A 25,069-nucleotide genomic window follows, 5' to 3' on the forward strand; every position below is an offset into this window, starting at 1 on the left:
AAAGAGGTCTGCCAACTAATCCACAAAGCTTTATGCAGGAAATAAACATCGCTTCACACCTGAAGAGAGCTTAAAGACAAGGAACTTTCCTCTAGGGTAAGCTTGGCTAACTAAGCAAGACGACTGCCCTTTCACCAAAAGGAAAAGTCTTTTCCCTGAGTACCTTTACGTTCAGGGAGGATTCCTCTAAAGAAGCCTTTGGTGAGCTAGCTGAGCTGATCGCCTCTTGCCTACTTTTAGCTCCACCTGTTTGAACCTGCTGAAGACTCAGGGATTGGCCAACTCTGAAGTCCGTCCCCCCTCTGAAGATTGCTGAGTTCTCACAGATTCTGAATTATTAACATTTTCACTGATAAGGTCCGGTGAAGATTCCTCCCTGGCAGGTGAATCACCTCCCCCGCTTCTTGTGTAAGCTGGTATGTTTTTAGTCCTGTTTCCTTGGCTTCAGAATCTGATTCTGGTTGATAGCCTGAAACTCCTTCCCCCACACTAAGGGGAACAGGCCTGACCATGACAAATGGCATGGAGAAGAAGGCGGAGTGGCTCTGACAGTCTAGAGCAGTCTTCTCCAACCTAGTGCTCTCCAGTTGTTTAGGACTACAGCTGCCAGCGTTCCTTCCATTGGCTGCACTGACTGGGGCTGATGAGGTTGAAGTTCAAAATATGTGGAGGGTTTGGGGAGGCTGATCTAGAACAACAATCCAATAATACCTAGAGGTCCAAATAGTTGTTTTTGGAAGGGTGTTTTGTGTTTGTTTGTTTACCAGTAGTTCAGTTGTGCAATTTCATTTTGCTGCAACTGACACACCAGATGTATGAATGCCATCTGGATCCTTTTTGTGGGGTGCATAACCATTGTGCAACACGGAGAAAACCACTCAATCTGAAACGTTTCAAATGAGGCATGAATATGCTGAGAGCTATCTAAAAAATGCTGCTGCCAGTTTTCAAGAGCATCTTAAGTGAAGACGCATGGCTGATCCAAAACAAGCATGCTGTGTCATCATTACTACTTCCATAGGTGACATACCCAAGAGTTACTAAGTTTACTACTCTTTCTGGCTCAAACTGATATTCTTTGGTGTTGCTCAGGTATGTTGTTTTTAACAATGTTGGGAATGAGGAGTGAATTGCTCTGCAGGATATGAATAACCACAATAGTACATCTGGCAGCTAGAAGAATCCTCTCCTACTGAAGATCCTAATGTACGTTTGTGTACGGCATTTCCTTTGCAAGTTTATAGTACCAGTTGGCATGACAGGTGCTTCTGATAATGTCTTACAACTCCCACCCATTGATGTCCTGCAATTCCTACCATTCCTAGCCAGAATGGCCAATGGCCAGGGATGATGGGAGTTGTAGTCCAACACATCTGGAGGGCATGAGGTTGGGGAAGGCTGCTTTATGGAATACAGCCATGACTTGAGCAATTGACATGATTACTTGCAAACACCCTCTCACTTCCTGCAGAGTTTGGTAAGCTCCTTGGTATACTGGAGAGCTAAGATAATGAAGCAGGAAGGAAGAAGCCTAGAATGCAAGTGACAGAAAACTCACTGTAGGCCTGACTAAACACTCCTAAGAGCTCGTTATTGAGTCTTCTCTGTGGCAGTGCTGGCAGCCAAGAAGTGATTCTTCTCTGCCAACATTGCATCTCTGCAGTGCCATCTGCTGGAGCTTCTTCAGGTGGTCTGGGGTCTGTTGCAGTCTGGCCTATCTAGAAGGTATCTTTGAAGGCTTGCTATACAAGGCACTTTGCAGATAAAATGACTTAGCTTATATATACTGTGCTATGACAGGTAGTCAGTGGAAGTCTGATCCTAGATTGATGGATGATTTTCAGTTAATAAGATCTGAGGATGTTGACAAGGTATTTGAATAACTGCAGCCTAAAAACATGTATGCTCGACCGTTTCCCTTCTTGGCCCATTTCATTGAATAGGAAGAGTCTGACTGGCAGGGTCAAGTAGGTGGCAAATGCCTGCATCAAAGGAAACTATGGTACAACTGTTCCTGAAGAAGCCTACCTTGGACTTGGAAGATTTAAATAACTCTTGGACTGTTGCTAACATCCCCTTCCAGGGCAAGATTCTTGACCATATGTTGGCTGTGTAATTTCAAGCACTCTTGGCTGAAATTGATTTTTTCTGGAACAATTTCAATTGAGTTTCAATGTCATTTGTACTTAGGTTTTAGTACAAAAATTGTCTTGCTCAGACTACTGGATGACCTATGCTGGAGGTAAAAGAGAGGTAGTGTGACCCTCTTGATATTTCTGGATCACTCAGTGACTTTGGATACTACCGTATTTCTTCTATTGTAAGACGCCATCTATTGTAAGACGCACACTAATTTCAGTACCACCAACAGAAAAAAAGCTTTGATTCTAAGAATAATAATCGCACCCGCGATTCTAAGACGCACCCCATTTTTAGAGATGTTTATATGGGGAAAAAAGTGCGTCTTAGAATCGAAAAAATATGGTATTGACCACAGTACTACTCTAGATAGATTTGGAGTTACTGTCTTACGATGCTTCTTTTCCTACTTGAATGGCCAATTCCAGAAGGTGGTGCTGGGGGTCGTTGCTTCACAGCATTTATGCTGTGGAGTCTTGGTATACTTGTCCCCTTATACTTTTTAACATCTATATGAGGTAAATATGTGGATGACACTTGGCTCTATTTCTCCTTTTCAGCTAATTCAGGGGAGGCAGAGGAAATGCTAAACTGGTGCTTGAACATGGTAATGGGTTGGACGAGGACCATCTTGCTTTGGACTGCGATGCATTATCTTTAAAGGAACAGGTTCACAGTTTGGGGGTGCTCCTTGAACTATCTTTGTCACTGAAAGTATATGTTTTATCTGTGGCATGGAGTGCCTTTTGACAGTTGTGTTCTTCTCTAGAAAGAAAGGCTAGCTTAGTTAGAATCATAGAACAGTAGAGTTGGAAGGGGCCATCATGTCCAACCCCTCTGCTCAATGCAGGAATCCACTTTAAAGCATACCTGACAGATGGCTGTCCAGCTGCATCTTGAATGCCTCTAGTGTGGAAGAGCCCACTACCTCCCTAGGTTATTGGTTCCATTGTCATACTGCTCTAACTGTCAGGAATTTTGTCCTGATGTCCAGCCAGAATCTAGCTTCCTGTAATTTGAGCCCATTATTTTGTGTCCTACACTCTGGGATGATTGAGAAGAGATCCTGGCCCTCCTTTCAGGTACTTGAGGAGTGCTATCATGACCCCCCTTAGTCTTCTTTTCTCAAGGCAGAACAACCCCAGTTCTTTCACTCTCTCCTCATAGGGCTTTGTTTCCGGACACCTGACCATCTTCATTGCCCTCCTCTGAACCCCCTTCAGCTTGTCTGAATCCTTGAAGTGTGGTTCCCAAAACTGGACACAGTACTCAAGATGAGACCTAACCAATGCTGAATAGAGGGGAACCAGTACTTCATGTGATTTGGCAACTGTACTTTTGTTAATGCAACCCCAAATAACATTTGCTTCCCCCCCCCCCGCCCCCGGCCACATCACACTGTTGGCTCATATGCAGCTTGTGATCTTGATTTGTGCCCTCGTAACCTCCATGTTAGATGCCAGTAATGTGTTGTGGGGCTGGTCTGGAAATTTCAGTTTGGAACCATAAGCACATCATACTTGTGCTTTGCCAACTGCATTACATTTCCAATCCCAATTCAATATAATAGTGTTGGCCTTTTTAATGTCTTTCATGGCTTGGGACCAAAGAACCTGAAGGATTGTCTTCTCCATATGTGCCCGCCCCAGAGAAGCTTGACTGATGGCGTTTTGGCACCAAGCAAAGAACTTTTCCTATTCCCAGGCTTTTTAGGTTTTGTTGACCATTTTTATTTGAATGCAGCTTTTATAGTATTGCTTATTTTACTATATTAATTACTTTGTAGGATTTAAAATATTTTACTCTATTTAAAATATTGTATTGTAAGTCACCCTGATAATGTATTTGAACGACAGTATATAAATCCAAATAATACCTTAAAATGTGACATAGGCCCTTTCTACACTTTAGGATTATCCCAGGCAAATGGAGGGATCATCCCTGCCTGCTCCCGGGATCCCCTATGTGTCATTTTCATGCACAGGAATGACCCCAGGATGATCCCTGGAAAAAAGGCAGGTGTAGAAACGGCCATAGGTTGCTCAGCCTTGCTGAAAGAGTTTTTGTGAGCTTCTAGAAGCTTGGTTGCTGTTTCCATTGTCAGTGCCATTTAACTTGAAAGCTCCAAGCTAAGGATTGAGTTTGTTTTAAGAACAGTAAAGTCAGGAGAGGCAAGTACCTACACCAGTTAGAGTTAAAGTTGAGTTTGGCTGAAATAAATTAGAAAACTGTTCTGCAGTTACTGCTGACAGTTTGGATTGCCAAGATAATTTTTATTTTTGGCATGTACATCGTGATGCAAGATTTTTACAGTGATGAAATGTATTTCATTAGCTAACATTTTTAAACTAGTACCTCTTTTTCATGCCACAGAATTCGATGCACATTCTAATAATTGGATGGTTCTTTGATAACTGGGAATACTTAGCCAACACTATAGCCAGGTTAAGTGAAGTGCTAATGAGGGCATGAAACTTGATTTATACCCGTTGACAGGCAAAGCAAAAGCATGCCCATGCAAAGACTATATTAAGTCCTCTTCCTATCTTATTAGCTATTACTTAAATCATTTGGCCTTAGGGCCAAGTCCAGTTTTGTCAGATGAATATTCAGCCTATAAACATTTATTTCAAGTCTTAAAGTAAAAGAATTGACCACAATTCCTTCCTTCCCTTGGTTTCTTCAGTTCTTCAGTTCTTGTTTTCTTTTCTAGTTCAACACATTAACTGATTCCCACATAGGGGTTCTCCTAGAACCATCTCTGTCCCTTGAGGCTCAGGTGGCGTGGAGTGCCTTCTACCATCTTCGGTTGGTGGCCCCGCTACACCCCTATCTGGACAGAGATAGCCTAGCTTCAGTTGTCCACGCTCTAGTAACCTCTAAATTAGATTCCTGCAATGCACTCTACATGGGGCTGCCTTTGAAGCCAGTTTGGAAGCTGCAGCTTGTGCAAAATGCAGCGGCCAGATTGATAACTAGAACCAGGAGGTTTGAACATATAAGACCGTTTCTGGCCCACCTGCATTGGCTGCCTATACATTTCCGAGCCCATTCAAGGTGCTGGTTTTGACCTATAAAGCCTTACACAGTTTGGGACCACAATACCTGACAGAATGCCTCTCCCGACATGAACCTACCCAATCACTGCACTCTACATCTAAAGTCTTCCTCTGCATGCCTACTCCGAGGGAAGCTTGGAGGATGGCAACAAGGGAGAGGGCCTTTTCAGTGGTGGCCCCCCAATTATGGAATGATCTCTCCGACAAGGCTCACCTGGCGCCAACATTGTTATCTTTTAGGCACCAGGTTAAGACCTTTCTCTTCTCCCAGGCATTTAACAGCATTTAACAACATATGCTGTTTGTTTGTTTTTAACAGACCCCAGAATAGCTGTTTTTATAAGGTTGTTGTTGTTTTTATGCTTTTTATGTTTTTAAACTTTGTATATTTGTTTTTAATGTTTACTGTTTTTAACTTTTATAAACCACCCAGAGAGCTTTGGCTATGGGGCGGTATATAAATGCAATAAATAAATAAATATCCTGCAAAGGATATTCCATATTTATGTCTTCTGCTTCTTTATATTAAGTATTATTGGAATACTGCCTTATCTTGCACCTGCAGTGCTAATATTCTACTCAGTTTGTCCATAATGTTTCACCTTTTAATTTATGTCTTTACTCACAGGTAGAAATATTAAAACTGTGATGGTATTTGTACAGTAGCTGAAATTTAATGCATACGTAGATCATGGTTCCAAAATTTTTGGCTGGCCTCGTAGACAAAATATGTTTGGCTACTATCCTTGACTTGGTGCTGTGCCTCAAATTCTTTGTGAGGTCAGTGACAGAACCTTCTGCTCCTTTTCTCTGTTCCAAGACTGGAGCTAACGAAGGGAGTAGAGATCAATCTTGGGTTTCTAAGCATCCCAGGAGCACAGATTGATAAAGACTAGCCCCAGCCATCCTTTCATTCTTGGAGGTAGAAGGGGGGATTTCCCCTGCACTTGTGCTGTGTTCCTCACATGCTCAGAAGTGCAGCACAAGTGACAAGCCCCAGCTGTCTTTCCAACTCCAAGCTTGATGACCAAGAAGAGAACTGTCCTTCTGAGTAAGGATGTACGAATCAGCAAAACATTCTCCAAATTCCATCTTGAAGTTCATGTCTGTATCAGATTGTGAGCTTTTTTTCCTTTTCATATGAAAATGGGTGCATATTTTTGTGCGTATTTTTCCAGATGTACACACCGCTTGTGCACACCTTTGAAATGTATGCATTTGTCTTCCATTGATTAAAGCGTATTTGTGCACATTTTTCAAAAGTTTGCTTTTTCATGCACATTTTTCAAATTATGCATTCTATTGAATGCATTCTTGGGGGGGGGGGTGTCCCTGAATTACATTTTGAGAAAGGAAATATATGGAATTCGACTGTGGATTACGTCCAAGTCTCCTCTGTAAGCTACAAACTGGGTAAATCCTGATCGATAATGAACTAAAATGGTATCTCATACATCCCTACTTCTGAGATGCTCAGAGCACCTCAAAAGAGTAGCAGAACATTGACAAACCTCAGCCATCCTCAAGTTTGGAATTGGCCAGAGGTCAGTCAGGAAGGGATCATCTTAGCAGTTGAAACAAAGAACCTTAAATCTGCCTTATAAGAGCAGTCGGCAAAGAGCAAGCCAAAGCGAAGGTGGGAGAAAGTGTTGCACTGTGGGAGATTCTGCCTTTGTGAACTTGAAGCAGCTTCAAACCAAATAAGGGAGAATTTGCAGTGGCAGCCAGGAACATCATCATCATCATCATAATCAATAATAATAATGATGCGGCGGCTTGCTGGAGGAGAGCTCATGTAATCTTTGAGCTTTAAATAGAGTATCTTTCTAAGGAATAAAAAGTTAGTTTGATATCCATTGCCCGAATCCTGCTTAACCCTTCAGGCTGAAAAAACAAAGAGGCAATACATTGAAGGCCATGGCTTGGCTCCAAATATCCTGCAGTGCAATCAGAAGGTAATTCCACTGGCACAGTGGAATCCTTGGATCCGAGCCCATGTTTACTTATCTGCATTATGAATTACAACTTGCATTATTAAAACTGATTCTTAAAAAAAATCAGTTGTCCTGATTTAAACCATCTATATACAGCTTGTTTCTCTAAAATGGAGTTAAGGTAGTGAGTTTGTTGAAGACCACCTATTTTTCAGCGTAACACCTGTCAGATGTCTTGAACTAATGCTTTTGTTGCCTATATGCAGGTTCAACAGACCAAATTGCAAAGGGTTGCTCATTAATGATGCAGTGTGGCTTCTTAACCTCCCTGAATAACCCAACAACAAACCATGGGTTCTCAAGGTGGCTTCTTTGAGAAAAATAAACCACACTGCATGGTTAACAAGTCAGCCTGCAGAAAAGGCGCTGCGTTCAGACAATACGATAACCCACCGTGCAAAACGCATGCTGCGTTCTGACAATACAATAATCCACGGTAATTGCAGAAGAGATGTCAGTGTCAGCCTTTTAAGAAACTTCCGGAAGCACAGGCGAGGAGCACTCTAGGATAAGTATTATCTTGTGGGGGGATGGCAGCTGTACTCCCGTGCACTTCTAGATATAAGCGAAGCATGAAAAGTATAGAAATAAAATGCCCAAATAACTCCACTAGAAGGGCTATAAACATTGTTTTCCAAACACCCACTGTAATTTTAGATTCAGATTAAGAACCCTTTAAAGTTCTTCCACTATGACCCCAATCATGGACTTTGCAAAAAGAAAATAAACTTCTTCGCTTTGTTGCAAAGGAGTGAGGAAGAGGTATCTTCAGGAAATTATGCAATATAAATACAACTCCAGTGTCACTTCTGTAGCTTTTCCTCCCACGTGAAGCCCAATTACAGAGGGAAATAAAATGAATGAACTTCTGAGGTATTTTATTTGGTCGATTATACTGTCACATTGTGATGAAGAAGCTATGGTTGAGAGAAAATAGGATCTTTAATCTTGGCACTGGGAAAAAGAGGAAATGGTGCATTTTAATGGTGTATTCTTTACTGTACCTGGATTGAGATATAACTGAATATACCAGCATACTTTCAAGTGGAATAGTCACTACATGCTTTTTAATTTTGTCTTTCAGTACCAGAATTGTAATGTTAACCCCCTCCCCCCCAAAAAATATTCACACCCCTTTGTAATGTAAATCAATTCCAAGAACTGCAGAGAAAGCAACAAACAGATTGCTGGTTAATAAAAGTGGGATGTAATAATTAAAATCTTAATACATAAAGCTTTTAAGGACACAATCTTATGCAAGTTTAGACAGAAAAAAGTCCTAGAATTCCCCAACCAGGCCTATTTTTTCCTGTCGACACATGCATAGGATTGTGCCCTAAATGTTTCTAAAATTGTGGGGATAGATTGTTAAGTATCCTCCTTGTTATACCTTGCATTCCCACACAGTGTTACCTGATATAGAGGCTTTGAATTACAAGGCCAGAAAACCTGTCTTGGATGGCTGACTTCTGAATTGCAACAATTTCACTTGTCATAAATCTGTACTAGAGAATTAATAGTTTCTGAGACAAACATGCATTTTGGATAGGCAACCCAAGGTCATGTTTCTGCAAGCTTGGTGCATACACATTTAAAAAAAAACTGGGTCTGCTGGCACGTTCTTCTTTCTTGCATTAGCTGAAATGTCCTGCCTCTCCCCTCTGGCTTCCCAATCATCTGTAGACGTGTAGAGGCTCATTACAAGGCAGCTTCAGCTCTTGAATCATGTCATTCCTTTGAACTGCATTTTCTAAGCTGTGTGAAATTAATTCTGATTTCCTCTATTTGCAGAAAGCTCAGCTCCCAAAACACTAATTTATCTGAGCAGCACTTCAACCTGCAATTCAGATTGCGTGCTGCTGGACTTTTTTCAGACAAGCTTTTTTCAGACATGCTCTTCATGGTTTTAATTTTTGTGAACCGCCCAGAGAGCTTCGGCTATTGGGCGGTATAAGAAACAATGTTTACATTCTGACAGTATTTTAATAGTTTTAATATGTACTAGATTAAAATGCATAGGACTCTGAGCCTCATCCAGTCTCTTGGCTCTTCCTCATTTTAGTGGTTGGAAGGGTGTGGTCCTTTCTGTAGATCAAAGTTAATGTGCCCACAAAGAATGCATTTTTGCCTCTTTGTGTGCAGCTCCCTGGCTCTTATGTGTGTGTGTTAAATGCCTTGAATTATTCCCTACAATAGATCTAAGATGCTGAGGTTGAATATAAAAAAGTCTCTACACTCAGAACATCTGTTTATGAGCTTTGAGTGTGTAAGTCACTCTTGGGGAGCAGGAGACCAGTGCAGAGTTTCTGGCAGTGACTGCTAATTAATGGTTTGACCTACGTTGGTACATTTAGACATAATATGCTTGCTATACCCATGACATGCAACCACAGCCTACAAGGGAGCCACTATCCTTGATTTTGGGGTTTAATGGGCCACAAAGATTGGTATCATATGTAATGAAGAGTGGCAAAGCTATGATCTTACAATTATGGTGCACTGTGATACAGAGGTGGAGGGAGCGCTGCACATCAATCTTTGCCACAGTACCACTAAAAGTGGGCATGATGAACTGGATCACCTAGTAAGATAAGGATATGGAACCAACAGGTGGCCAGTGGCATGTTTTGGATTCTCATTTGTGGGTGTATAGGCAGAGAGCGATACTTTTAAAACACATTTTTATTACTCATACAAAAGCCTTCTCAGTAGGAGCCTCCAAAATGGCCTCAATTCGACTCTGGGTGCTTTGGTGGTGAAGCAAGGTGAGATCTCCCCCCGAAGCGGGTCGGGTCAGACTTGTGGGTTCCTCAGTGCTGGTTGCACGACTGGTAACCAGGAAAGCCAGGAGTAAGGCCGACTGGGAGTCCATTGGACTTGCAACTCCCCGCCGCCACCTCGCTGCCCCCCAACTCAGAGCTGCCATTGGGACTTACCTGGAAACGCAGCCTGTTCCTGAGATCCAGGCTGATATTTAAAGTTATCGCAGGAGCTCTGTTTTTAGTATATCTATGGCCGTAAACTATGGTGTCCATAAAAGACTATTTCCCCTTTTTGACTGTCTTAGTTTTCAGCCATAGATATACCAAAAATAGAGAGTGCTTGCAATAACTTTAAATCATGGACCTCGGCTCTCAGGAGTAGGACGCATTTCAAGTAAGTCACTGTGGGAGGGTGGGGAGGGAAGCGAGTCCAGTGAGTGCAATGGACTCATTTGGACTCACGGCTGGTCTTGCGCCATGGGGAAGGGCCCAGCACCGTCCCAAGGTTCCCCCGAGGCTCAGTGCCAGTCTGCCTCGGGGCACCTTGGGCTGACTTGGTACTGCTCTGGATTTGTGCTGACGCAGGCCAAATTGGCCCACCTCACCTTGGATCTGTCCCAAGGTGATGCACAGCCCTACTTCTCAGGGTAAAATTCTGTTCCAATTTTTTCTCAGGAAACAAACTAATCCCAGTTTCTATATTAAGGAGCAAATTGGTGTAGAAATCTATCCCAACAAATCGCAATGGAAAGCAAAGATGAAATTATATAGGTCAACACATCCACTGTGGCCAGTGTTATATTAAAATTTAGACAGCGTTCAGTTCTGGCACAAATCTTTGTGAACATTTGTAGCCTGTAGCCTGTGGTAGCTGTGCTTGCTTCTCTATACTGATCATTAATTTTACTCTGGCACTGGAAGTAATCCTGTATTGTAAAATTATTGCAAGACTAACCATTTGGTTCAAGAAAAGTACTGAATTTGCGATGTTTAGTGCAGGTTAGAGCAATAAAATTTAATTAAGCAGTAATGCTCTGATTAATTTTATCTACAGTATACATAAAAGTGTCATATTAATAAACTTGGGGTGAGATTTAGTGGGCTAATTATTCATTGTACTTAGGGCCACACTATACATGATACAAATAAACCCAGGTGTACCGAATCCCTGCTCTGCCACCCCACCCCCCAACTATGCTTTCCTCCCAAAACATGTCTGTGTAGCTGCTTTTGTGTGTGTTTTTCCCTCAGGGGGATTCTACAACTGGAAATAAACCTCGCAAAGCCTCCTTGTGTTTTTTTTAAAAAATGGGCAGAAAAAATGTGGGTGAGTGGGAAATTTCAGCAGAGCACACACACTAGAGACAATTTGTGCCTTACATCTTCTAACTCTGTCTGTAGGGAATTGACAGGGGGCAGATTGGTTCTGTTGCTGTCACATCTAACTATGGCCAGTGTCACTGCTAAACATTCACAATGGAGATGCTGGAATGTGTAATCCCAGACAGTCCCTAGCATGAAAAGATGCTCTTGCTTTTCTGTCCTATCTCTGCCTTCCTCTTTGTCTGCCCCAAGGTCAGTTTTGTTGCAGGTGGGGTGTGTTTCAGGATCAATAGGCAATGACAGCCCTATTTGCAGCATGTAGGCAGGGCATGTTCACTGCAGTCCTAATTATGAGCATGCAAGGAAGGTTGCTCATCTTTGCAAGCATTTCTCCTCATATGCTCACAATATCCCTAGATGAGAGCTAAAGCAGCTCTGGACAGAGAAATCCCGAGAGAGTGCTATTGTCCTCATGTCCTACTTGTGAGCTTCCCATCGCAATATAGCTTGGCACTGTAAAACAGAATGCCAGACTAGATAGTCCTTTGGTTTGATCCAGCGCATCTCCTTTTAAGTTCTTAACTACTTGATTAAAACTTGTCCTGTTTCAGGTTAAAATCCCATTGTCTTTGCCCAATGGTGTTCCACAACTGCTCTGAAGTATGATCATTTATTTTAAAGTTAGTGCTAGAACCAGTTTGAGTATGAGCTATGATTTATTCCCACTGAAGTTCCTGATATTGCCTGGTTTTGCATTCATTTTTGTCAAAAAGGGACCAACAGAAAACCTGGTTATAAGATTGACTCAATTGAGATTTTTAAAGGAAAATGATAAATGTTGGAGTCTTCACTTTTTCTTAATCTTTTGTAATAAGATGTATTGATTCCTGTTCTAATGTTGCTCCCCGCCTCGATCCAAAGGGAGAGGCGGGTAAGAAATAAATGTATTATTATTATTATTATTATTATTATTAGCATGCATTATGAACACTGGGGTAAGCAGATAGCATAAACGAATATGCTCTTGGTCAGAATTATTTGTGTTAAGCAAGCATTGGCAGTGTTCACTGTTCCTTCCCACCCTCAATTTATTTACCAGCCTCCTCCTATACACCAAACAACATTTTCCATTAACCAGGAACTTGTCATGATAAATAGTTGCAGTGCCTCATTGCACAATGAAGTGTTCCTTGCTGGATTCCATTTCTAGCATTCACAGCAACCTTTTTATTGCTTAGCTATACTTTTGGCGGAACAGGTTGTAAATCAAATTTGAGTTGATAAGTAAGCAACGTTGCTATATATGTTAATGTGGATTTGTTATTCTACAAGCAAAGAACAGGCTTAGTCCTTGCAAGCTCTCTGACAGCTTGGGCAATTCTGCAAAGCAAATGAGTATATTAATTTCATTACTTGAAAATGAGGTTATCATTTGCAACTTCTGCTAAAAGATTTATAGCAAATTAAATAAAACCATACATGAAATCGACAGCAGAATACAGTAACCAGAACCACAGATAATTGGATATTGACTAAAAGCAAAAATAATGGGCCACTGCTAAAAGGAAACTTTCTTTAAAAAAAAGGCAGGAATAAAGAAGTTTGCTAGGTTGTGATAATTTCACAGAGAGTGAATAATAGTTTGCTTCTCTTCAGTTTGCTTGGAAAAGAAAATCAGTTTGGAAATCTTCAGGGTGTTGTGTCACGTGCTTTTTTAAAAAGTAAAATTACTTACCTGAAAAAGGTAAAGGTTATTCTGTTCTTAAAATCTCTCCCTCCAAGCTTTTTTTTTTTTTTTTTTTTTGGCCTATATGTGAAAATCCAGAAGTTCAGTTTAAAATGCCAAGATTTTAGTATCAATATGAAGGAAGGTGGATTTACAGTTTCATCCCAGCCTTGTTCCATTTTTGTTTCATCAATCTCTGCACAGATCAATGGCATTTCAAATGCATTTTTAGTCCTCTACCCACATTTTTTTTCACGTATCTGAGGAATCACTTAGGAATAATTTAGGAATCACTTTTTTATGGTTTTGAATCTCTCTTCTATGCAGAGAAGAGTAGGGAGTATTGTCATCTTTCTGCAGTAACTTCATTCAGTCTCCTTTTTCTGCCTTCACATCAAACTTGACTAGGTCAAAGAAACACCCTGTCTCAGTTCAGAGATGTTGGGAGACTTCACACATCTGCAGGGGGGTCTAGAACTTTGAACTGGCTTTCATGGCTAGGCCCAAAATTGTAGTTGTCAGATGATTCCTCCTGCCCCGGCCTGTCAACCCTCTGGGCTATTAACCCCCCCCCCAATACTTTCCATAGAAAAAGCAGTGTGTGGCAAGGGAACTATTTGGACGATCCCTACTCACCTGCCCAGCTTCAAAGATGGAAGGAAGGCTGGTCACTCGTCATACTCAGCAATTGGCGGTGTCATATTTACTGTGGTAAACATGTCAAGTAGATTTATTAAAGCCTGTTTCTCTACTCCTTTTCCTTGGTGTGTTTTTCTCTCCAAAAGGATCTGTATGTTTTACCAGCACTAGTGGCCTGAGCATTATTATCATCATCATCATTATTAAAAAGCCCTGGGACAGGGTAGTCTAGAAAATGGTAGTGGGGTAGCCTAGTAGGATATACTTGTATCCAAGTATGGCTTCAGTACAAGGTTGGCCCTACCTAGGAAGCTGTCTTACACTGAGTCAGATCATTGGCCCACCTAGCCCAGTGCTATTGACACTTACTGGCAACAGGTCTTCTGGCAGGATTCTTTCCTAGCTCTTCTTAGTGTGCTGCCATGGGAGGCAGAGGTTCATAAGGATTCAGATTAGGCAATGAACACACTGGGAAGTTCCTCTTTAAACTTGGTGTTTGTTCAAAGGAAGAGGCACATACAGCATAAGAGGAAAGAAAACAGATACATAATTTATGTCCGTTCTGTTGCTGAGGAACCCCTGAATCAGCAACAAACATGGCTTCTAGGCCACCATGCCATGGCACAGTCCCAGTCTATGGTGAGATTCACAGTAAAGGCAGTTCTTTGGGTTTATATTCCCTCCACCAGTTATGGCCATGTAAATCACCTATTGGCCATAGAGGTGCTTTTAGCCTTACTGTTCATGCACACCTGGCACTGAGTAGCTCATTGTTTCTAGCCCAAAGCTCCTGGTCCTGGGTACAGCAAAGACTTCGGCATAGAGAAGACTTCTTGCATGCATCAAATCCTAACCTTCTCGCCATACAAAGGTCTTCCAGTGGGACCCACTACACTTAGAGATTCTGAAGATTGAACCTGGGACCTTCTGTATGCAAAACATGTTCTCTCCCAGTGAGCAATGCCCTCTTCCTATTCAAGATGGCCAGCATGTTGAGTAAACAGGTCAAGGAAGTTTCTTTTCCCACCCAAGTTGAAGCTGTGTGGTGACACTAACGAGAAAAGAAAAAGCTGTAAATGGTGGTAGTGTGTATTGTCTGAAGCAGGAAAGATTCCCAGTCACCATTCAAGCTCTTTTAAAATGCTTTTTGTTTTTTGTTTTTAGCCTTTCACTACTGTAGTCCCAATAAGTTCAGCAGCACTGGATACTAGTACAGAGTGTGTGCCTGCATTTGAAACCCCATAAAAAGGGAAACAGCTTGGGGGAATTTGGAGTGGTAAAACCATGCTAAGCATCTCCTGTCCATTTGCCTCTTCTGTCCTCGAAATTTGTGCCCCCCAACTACCCAGAGCTGTAATTCATACTTGTTTAATTATCCTATGAACCCCTCCCCCCCCCACACACACACACCAAATTTGAGCTGGGATTGGCTTAGATTCTCCTCTTTAAAATCGTATGTAATCTTTCACTTGGGGTTCTTGAACTTTGCTTTTTTTAATATTCTGCTATTTGCTATTAACTTCATATATCCTATTTCTGAATTTACAGTTTCATCTTAATCTTGTATTGTGCCTATTACTGTCTAGAATGGTTTCCACTTCCTTTTAGATTACCTTTCAGAAATCTTTGCAATCTAGTGGATAAAAGTGGCTCAAGAGATTTTGATTTTAAGGAGTTTGTAGCATTGCTGCTTTCAACAATATGATTGACTGACTTCCTTACCTATTATGCATTACTCAGAATCTTGGCAGACTTGGTTCTGAAACTGGAATTTTCAATAAATATCTGGTCTTCCAAACTATTCCGTGGGCTCTGGGGGAGGAAACTGAGGGATGAAAAGCAGGCCTTATCTTGAACGTACTCAGCTGAAAACTCTGACATCTAATCAATCTTCTTTGCAGATCCTGTGTGTGAGACAGACTGGAAACCTAAGACATCACAGGAGAGCACTTTATAGCACACTTGTGCCATCTGATGGTAAGCATCCTTATTAGTTATGGCTTTCATATCAAATTGCTTACAGTTTGGGGAGGGGCACACACAAGAAATTAGTTATTTTTATTCTGAACAGTTGGAAGCCTGTAAATTCTTATGTCTGTCCAGTGCTTTTGGCCCTAAACATTCCCTACCTTCCTTGATAATATACCTGCATACCAGGTGTAAGCCAGATGTAGACAGTGGGCCAGATGTACAACCCCAGCCCCAGTGCAGCCTCACCATATATTGGACTACCACACCAGATTCAGAAAGGCTGCTTTACAGACTCTAAAGAGAGATGTTGCTGAATTTCAGCCCAATCACAATTCATGCTGGGTTTGTTGCTTTGACTTGGGGAGTTACACAGCTCAACACCTCTAGAGGGCATCAAGCTGGGAAAGGCTGCAACAGGACCTGTTTATTTCAGAAAACTCCTTTTCTTCAACCACCTGCTGAGTTCAACTCAAAGCTTTTTACTCCACATCCTGTAATTTATACTTGTGGGCTTCCAGAGTGAGGCCTTCTCAGCTGTGCCTGTGTATTGCAGAAGAGACTTCCCAGGCAACTGTTCCAGTGTATTTATTGTCCTAGTATTTATTGATAAGCTTTTCATTCCAGCCTTCCTTCAAGGAGCTCATGGTAGCCTACATAGGCCCTCTTCAAAAGACACCTTAAACCACGGCTTTAACCACAGTGGTTAAGCCAGAAAGCCGGGCCATATTCAGAAGACACATTAAACCACAGCTTTAACTATGGTGAATAAGGCTTTTTGCCTTAGTCACTGTGGTTAAAGCTGTGGTTAAAGGTGTCTTTTGAACATGGCCCAGCTTTCTGGCTTAACTACCGTGGTTAAAGCCGTGGTTTAAGGTGTCTTCTGAATGGGGCCACAGTTGTACACAGGAAAATACATCAAGCCTTTCTGTCTTGTCAAGCTTTTTAAGATGTGCTTTAATTTACTGTTTCTTTGTTTGGATTTTTTTTAATGAAATGCCTTTCTTCTTCTTTTGCTCCTCCACCCACCAGTAGTAACTGTTAATTATAAACATGGGCTGCCTGTGATAACCCTTCCATTGCCCTCAAGAAAGGAACGATGCCAGTTTACTGTCAAGCCAATGCTAATGACTGTGGGAGCCTTCTTACAGGACATCCAGAGAGAAGATAATGCCATTGAAAAGGTGGAAGTCTTCACAGCAGGTACTAACACTGCTATCACCTTGAAAGTAAAGGTAGCTCAGCTCCAACTCCTTACATGCATAGCAAAGTGTGATTTTGGAAAACTGTGTTATTCTATTCATGTTGGCTCCCCCCCCTCCCCCATCCTTCAATGAGAAGCTTAGCAATGAGCAGGGCTAGCGTCAGGGGTTAAGAACATTGGGCACCTGCGAAAACCTACATACATCCACCACTACCACCTAGTGGCCCCTACTGCGGCTGCTTCTTTTCTTTCGCCCACTCACTAGCTTCGCTCTAGAGGGAACAAACAGTGGCAGCAAGAAGAAGGTGAGATCCCTGAGTGAGGGATCTCTAGAGCCAGCACTAGCCACCAGAATTGGCCAGATCTCTTGACCTTCCATGAGAACGGTTGCATTTCTTTTCTTAATTTCAAATGCCTCAAATGTTTAATTCTCTGCAGGTGAGAATTAATTCCCTTTAGCACTTATTCCACTACATTTTCAAATCTAGTTCTACAAAAGAGAAGACTAGAGGTGTTTGTTTGCTTGTTTGTTTGTTTAAAGGTTTTAACAAGAGCCGCTGGTCCAATGAAGTCTTTTTGAGAGAACAACTGTGTGTTTCTCTCCCTGTGCTAGAAAGAAAAAAAGTATATTAATATTCACGTCCTTAATTTCTCCTGAAGGGATTAGTGGACTTCCGACGAAACCATTCTTGATGCACCTGCAGCTTCATTTCATTTTCTATTCTGTAGTTTTCTATAAGCTCAGATAAAGTGAAGCCTGGCTGACAGTTATGCACCTGCATCTCTCTTGCAGAAGACTGTTGCGGTTAAACACGAGACAATGTCATCACTCTGCCACTGTTTTTTAAGCTCTAAGGCAGATGAATTTAGCACTTCAGCAGGTGCAAAAGAGAGTTTTTGTGACGGTTTCAGACAAATATTTCTGTTTTAAGGATTCTACGCTGGCCTCCTTTCTTTCTCCAAACATAAATTGTGTTTTTATTAGCGGACTGAACCTCACTTCCACTTACAATTGTCAGCATTTTTGCGTTAATGTGTTTTTATTTGTGAATGTTTTGTTGTCGAACAGAACAACCAAAACAGCAAACAGAATATTTCATACATATAAATGTTTAATTCTTTCCCCCTTTTAAATGATGTTGTGCCAGATTGCAATTCCAATGGAGGGGGTGGAAAAGAAAGCTGTTGTACTTGGTTTATAGCTTCAATCATCAGAAGCCCAGCAGGAGACCAGGTGATAGGATTCCAATCAGGGAATGCCAGTGTGGATTTGCCTGCAGCATATTTAGTTTGTATGACGGATACACAGAGAAATGGGCCAAGTTCCAAACTTGTTGTTAAATGTTTTATCAAAGCCTTTGTTGTGCTACTTTAAAGCAATATTGGTACATTCACACTGTGTAGTCAAGAGCACATGCTTTGCTTGTCGAAGGTCCCAGTTTGGGGAAAAACTCTACTGGAGTGTCAGTGCCATTAAAAGAGTCAGAGTAGGCAAAACTGGCTTATTTGGACAAACAATCTGACCTGGCATAGAGCAATTTCTTATGCTCCTAATGCTTGGCAAAAGTAAATATCCATTAAATATAGTCCGCTGTTTTCAACATGATTTCTGCAGCCGCGGGCTGAAGGAGCAGGGCTGGGAGCAGTGTTTAACCTTGTCTTCCTATGCTGTGATCCCAGTAGAAATTGTGAGCATGCATGAATGCGCACGCACGCACACACACACACTGGAGCTGTTACTGATCTTGGGACTGAAGCTTCCATTGGCTTGAAGATGTAATGTCATGTTACGGGTTTCACTAGACATGGTGGGCAATTGTATTTCTTGAGGGAGCGCATTCAGCAATTTGGGAGAGACACAGGAGCAAGCCCTTTCATACATGCCTGAGAAACGGGCCTCTGTGGGTGATGGTGCCTTCAGTCCTACAGATCATAATATCTGGGCAGGTTCATAACAAGACAGGCAGTCCCTTAGATAGCCAGGTCCTAAGCTATTTAGGGCTTTAATGTTGCTGAGAGCTCAAAGGGAACTAATAGCATTATGCTCCTCCCACCCAGTTCCTGGTATGGGTGATCCACCAAGGTGATCAACGCGATCTCAGTCCTAGGTCCTGGCCAAAAGCTTGTTTTAAAATCTCTTCTCTGGCTGCCAATTAGTTTCCGGGCGAAGTATGAAGTGTTGGTTATCACCTTTAAAGCCCTACATGGTTTGGGTCCAGGCTACCTGCGGGATCACCTTCTCCCATACAATCTGCCCTGCATACTCAGGTCCCCTGGGAAGAATTTACTCCAGTCAACCAAAAAAAGGGCTGACAACTGTTACTCACAGGACCTTTTCCTCTGCAGCTCCCAGATTGCGGAATGGCCTGCTGGGAGAGATTCGTTAACTTAACAGTCCTCTGGAATTTAAAAAAGCCCTAAAGACTGATCTCTTCCAGCAGGCCTACCCAGTTGAATTTTAAGATGACTTTTAATAATGTATTAGTTTTAAATGTTTTAATCAATTATATGTATTTATGGTGTTTGCATTTGTGTTGTACCCGCCTCGATACAGAGGGAGAGGCGGGTAACAAATAAATATACTGTATTTCTTCGATTGTAAGACACCATCGATTGTAAGACACACATTAATTTCAGTACCGCCAACAGGGGAAAAAAACCTAAGACACACCCGCGATTCTAAGACGCACCCCGTTTTTAGAGATGTTTATATGGGGGGGAAAGTGTGTCTTAGAATTGAAGAAATACGGTATTATGCAGTTCCAAATATTCAGGATCATCCAGATATGTCTGGAGTTGCAGTGCTATCACCTTCCTGATCACCTTAGCCAAGAATAGAGCATTTGAGACTGGCCTATAGCTCAAAACAGCTACAGTGGGAGATGTGGACACTTAGTGTATGAACAGGAGACAACTAGACATTAAACTGTCATGCAAACAAACTCACTCCAATAGATATCGGTGTAGTACTTGCCTATGTTGAATTTCATTGTCTGTGATCAGCATAACAATGATACTTTAAATAAAATGAATGTACCTTTTTATTAGTAGTATTGGATTCATTTCATTATTTTCTCCTGCAGATGGCAATGTGATATCAACTTCAACATTGATGGAGGTTTTATTGATGAATGACTTCAAACTTACCATCAATGGTGCAGAATATAGTGTACGTCCCCCACAGAAAGGTATAAAATTTCATGACCATCCCACAATGGTCTGGAGACTTATGACTATGAAATTATTAAATGTTTAAAACTCCTTTCCTTTAAAAATAGAAACTAACACCATAATCGTAAGCATGTCAACTCAGAAGTTACTCCCACTGAGTTTAATGTGACTTTACTGTAAGTAAGCTTGTGCAGGATTGCAGCCTTAAATCTCCAAGCAGTCGAAATTGGCTTTTGTATTCTTTAATCTTCTCATAAACAATCTTTGAAACTAGTGGCTATGCTTTAAAATGATTACTATGATTAGAGAGCCTTTTCTTGCCTTTGCCAAAAAAGCTTAAACTTAATTTCTGCTCTCTGAATTAAACAAGAACCATTGAAATGCATGCAAGTGTTCTTATTTTTGCATAACCTTGCTCATTTTGCATTCTTCTGAGCTGAATTAGGGGTTAAGAAGGAGAAAATTGCAAGAGCTTCTTGGCTTGCGTAGACCACTGCAGCCTTCTGAAGGATACTGCCTGTACATTACTAAATATATTTCCATATCTTTGGGAATGGTATGAAAATCCCAAAAGCTTTGTTGGTATAGTGGCTCCCAATTTAATTCTCCTTTCAGATAAAATGAGCACAGAGCATGCTACAGAGATAGATGATATCAAGTCCATGGTCCATAGATTATTTGCAGCACTTCATTTAGAAGACCATCAGACAAGGAGAGAGAGAGAATTAATGCAAAAAATGGAACTTCTGAAAGAAGAGCTGCTGCCTCTAGAGCAGGTATGGAAAATCTTTCTTAATAAATCCCTTCTTGTAAGAATCTATCATGAGTTCAGCAAATCATTAAGAGAATGATCCTATGGTCCCCGGAGAGCATCCCAGGTGCCATAGAACTTTTTGGAGTCCCCCTTCCAAGGCCAAAGATACTGCTGTGATCCTATCCCACCCTTTCACAGCTGCCATGGAAAGAACCACGGCACCTGCTTCCCAAGAGTGCATAAGCAGCGTTGAGAACCTCATAGAGGTCTGAAAAGGAGCATTCTGGTGGGCAGGAAGGGAGAGGAGAGACCAGGTTACAATGAATCCTATGGCCTCTTCACCCCAGCCCTGGCAGTGAATCTCCTCTGGATGGGCTCAGAGGCCCATCTAGAGGAAAATGAAACAACAGGAAAACAGGTGATTGATGAGGTTAATTGCCAGCAGGCCAGAGGATACTCAGAAGCCTCCAAAGTTCAAGGCTTCTGTCTAACAGTGGCACAACCCATAGGACTGTACCCCTAAGACACTAGAAGTGGTTTGCTGTATCAGACGAAGTAAGATCTATAAAGCCCAACATTCTTCTCCAACAAGCATTGGAAGACTAAAGAATGTCTAAAAGACCGAAGAACTGTCATAATTTCTTCTTCCCTGAAAACAGTATCTCCAGGTGTCAAGAGTTCATCATTTAAATCTTCTCCACTCTTCATCCAGGAAATTAGTTAAATGTCACTGGGTGAACTCCAGAACTTCTTGGAAGGACCAGTTTGTTTAATAAACATCTGAATACACTGTAGTATGTGGGAGAGGAATGTACTTGACCACCACTGTTTTTTTGGAGGGGGGCATAACATAGGTTCTCTCTTCCTAGGTAAAAGCTGGAATTACCGCAGATGTTGATGCTAAGACTTCTCGTCTTCTATGGATTGGCTTAGCCTTAATGTCAACTCAAGGTGGAGCCCTGGCTTGGCTGACTTGGTGGGTCTATTCATGGGATATCATGGAGCCTGTCACATACTTCATCACCTATGGAAGTGCTATGGCATTCTATGCTTACTTTGTACTTACTAAGCAGGTGAGTCTCATTAAACTAATGTTTGGAGCAGTAATATACACCGAAAAATATATTATCATAATCTGTATACTTGGTCAAGAGTCTTAAAGGATAGATTTGTGAGGCTTTTTAAATATCTTGACAAGGATGCCTAGGTGTTACTTTTGATTGCAAGATACTGTATAGAGTGTTCTATTTTACTAATTTATATTGCCTCTGTTGGGATATGTTGGTCTAATATTTACAACCTTATTTTAGTTATTGCCACACTGGGCTTCTGGCCAATAACCTTATAACAGAGTTTTGCAGCGGTTTCCAGCAAAGTCAGCACAGACACAGATTAAGACTGAGACTTTCAGTAGGTTTAAAGAAACCTTTACTGGCATATAAAAATATAATTTAGTTATGGCAATCACAAATACAAATACTTACATACGGTCAGTCAATACAGCTCTGATACCTGATCATTTCTGATAATTTCTGATACATGTACATGGGAATACAATCCTTTTTATAGGCTAACTGTACAATGATGCAACTGATTGCAATCCCTTAATTGAAACAATCAAGTCACCAATTATTCAATCATGACATCAATGTCCAGGTGCAACGTTGACATTTAAGTTTTCTGCTGAGTCTTCTGATTCCTCCAGCTCCTCAGCAATTAGTAAATCCCTGGAAACATATCCAGGATCCATTCCAGGATCCAACACCCCTTCATATGTTTACACTGGATTTAACAATACATTGTACAGTTATTTACATTTGTCCTCCCTGAAACCTAAAGTTTCACAAGCTTCCCTGTGTTTGGTGGGACCTAGTGGCTTTGTGAACATGTCAGCAAGGTTTTCTTTGGACTCACAATAAACTAACTTTAAACTTCTACTTGCTATATGTTCCTTCACGTTTTGATACTTTATAGCTATGTGTTTGGATTTGGATTTGAACATTTCTGTGTTGGCCAAGCCTATGCATGCTTGTGAATCACAGTAAACAGTTATTGGCTTCTCTACCGGGGCCTTAAAGTCCTTTATTAACTGAATTAGCCAAGTAACTTCTCCACACAGTTCAGATAGAGCACCATACTCAGCCTCGCAAGATGATATAGAAACAAACGCTTGCTTCCTGGACTTCCAGCATATCGGTGCCTTTCCAAATGTCAAAACGTATCCAGACGTGGATTTGCGGTCCTCGACACAGCCACCCCAGTCTGAATCCACATAGCATAACAACTTCTTATCTGCCTCGGCATATAACTTCAAGCTATGATTTAAGGTCTCTTTCAAATACCTCAAAATCCTTTTCACTGCTTGCCAAGCAGGCACAGTTGGTTTAGCAACAAACCTGCTTAAAATGTTGACAGAAGCAGACAAATCTGGCCTTGACCAATTCACTAAATGCATCAACATTCCCACCACTGAATGATACAAGCCTGGATCACTAAAGTCCTCTCCTTGTAGATTCTTTAGGGCTTCCAGTTCCATAGGGCTTTTTGCTGGTTTGCATTCAGACATTCCACACTGTTCCAGCAAACTCAGAATTTTTTGCTTTTGACTTAGCAAAAAACTTCCATCTTCTGCCCTGTTGATTTCAAGTCCTAGATAATTCTTTACAACACCTAGGGATTTTAAATTGTACCTGCTACTCAGCTGCTCAGCTACTTTGTTGATTTCAGCGTCACTAGAACAAGATATTATCAAGTCATCCACATAAATCAAAATAGCCTTGTAGGCTTTACCTTTTCCCTTTGTATAAAGACAAGGGTCAGCTAGGCTTCTTACAAATCCCATTTCACTCACCAGAGTATTGTTCAGTAAAGAATTCCAGCACCTAGCACTCTGCCTAAGCCCATAAATCGCCTTCTTTAGAAACCACACGGTGTTGTCATCTGTTTCTAAACCTTCAGGCTTCCTTAAATAAATTTTCTCAACGATTGGTGCGTTGAGATAGGCAGTTTGAAAATCATATTGCCTCACTTTAAGGTTTTCTTTGGCTGCAATAGTCAAAAACAAACGCAAAGTCTCTGATTTGGCTGTGGGGGCGAAAGTTTGGTCATAGTCGACCTCCTTAACCTGGTTGAACCCACGGGCGACGAGCCTAGCCTTGAACCTCTGCTCCCCTGTTTCTAGCTGCTTGAGTTTAAATACCCATCTGCAAGTTAGAGATTTTTGCCCTACTGGCAAACTCGTCTCTTCAAACACTCTGTTTTCTCTGAGACTGTCTAACTCTCTCTGCATGGCACTTTCCCACTGCTGCCTCTCTAAAGAATTCAACTTCTTTACTTCAGAGTACGAACTAGGCTCATAATTCACACAGCAAGCTTCAAAGCCGTACTGTTTTGGTGGTACGCCTTTATTAACTCTTTGACTGCGTCTTGGAGCTTCTTCCTGCTGTTCTTCTTGCCTTAACTCTTGAGTCTCTGTACTCTGACGGTTAACCAACAATTCAGGCTCCTGCCTACTTTCTAGTTCTACCAGCACTTCCGGGTTGTCGTGCACCTTTTTCCAATTCGCTTCACTAAAGTTAGCTGATCTAGAGACCACTATCCTTCCCCCTTCGCACAAGAACCTCCAGTTGTTGTGATCATAACCTACAAATCTTAATTTAATTCCCTTCGGTGAAAAAGTACGTCTCTGTGAAATTGGAACATTTACAACAGCAAAACTCCCCCAAGTTAAGTGCTTTAGATTTGGTTTCCTGTTGTAAAGCAAAAAGAAAGGAATGTTATTTATGGTTTTAGTCCAAGTCCTGTTACAAAGGTAATTGGCTGCCACAAACGCTTCTCCCCACAATTGTGGCTCTGCTTCAGCGTCCTTTAATAAACATTGCATTTTTTCTTTCAGCACGCCGATGCGCCTCTCAACATTGCCGTTCTGATGCGGTGTCCTCGGGCTGCATAATTTATGACTTATGCCAGTCTTTTTACAAAACTGCTTAAAACGGTTCGATTGGAATTCGCCTCCACGATCCGTCAACAGCTGCCGGATCTGCTTCTGGAGTTTTCTCTCTATGAATTTAACCCATTCCTGCACCGTGCCTAAACATTCAGATTTGTGCTTTAACAAATATACCCACGAAAAACGGGTTTTATCATCCAGAATGACTAAAGCATATCTGGCTCCTCCATAGCTCTCTGGAAACGGGCCGGTCAGATCCATGTGCACCAGTCCCAATACGTGTTGACTCCGCCAGTCTCTGACACGTGGAATATTCCTCTCCTTAGACTTGGCAACTTTACAAATCAAACAATCGAGAAAATTGTTGCACTTCTGAACTTT

General features: G+C 41.5%; 1 protein-coding gene across 1 annotated transcript in view; it reads left to right on the forward strand.

Moving 5' to 3' along the window:
* Positions 1 to 25,069, forward strand: part of MCUB (mitochondrial calcium uniporter dominant negative subunit beta) — a 70,783-nt gene that overhangs the window by 38,657 nt on the left and 7,057 nt on the right. The window contains exons 2-6 of the mRNA XM_063135875.1: positions 15,544 to 15,619; positions 16,643 to 16,813; positions 19,898 to 20,002; positions 20,601 to 20,761; positions 21,609 to 21,812. Coding sequence (XP_062991945.1) covers positions 15,544 to 15,619; positions 16,643 to 16,813; positions 19,898 to 20,002; positions 20,601 to 20,761; positions 21,609 to 21,812 — 717 coding nt within the window. The remainder of the gene's footprint in view (positions 1 to 15,543; positions 15,620 to 16,642; positions 16,814 to 19,897; positions 20,003 to 20,600; positions 20,762 to 21,608; positions 21,813 to 25,069) is intronic.

The sequence above is a fragment of the Elgaria multicarinata genome, chromosome 10, assembly GCF_023053635.1.
Source record: "Elgaria multicarinata webbii isolate HBS135686 ecotype San Diego chromosome 10, rElgMul1.1.pri, whole genome shotgun sequence".
In the NCBI taxonomy this organism is placed as follows: domain Eukaryota; kingdom Metazoa; phylum Chordata; class Lepidosauria; order Squamata; family Anguidae; genus Elgaria; species Elgaria multicarinata.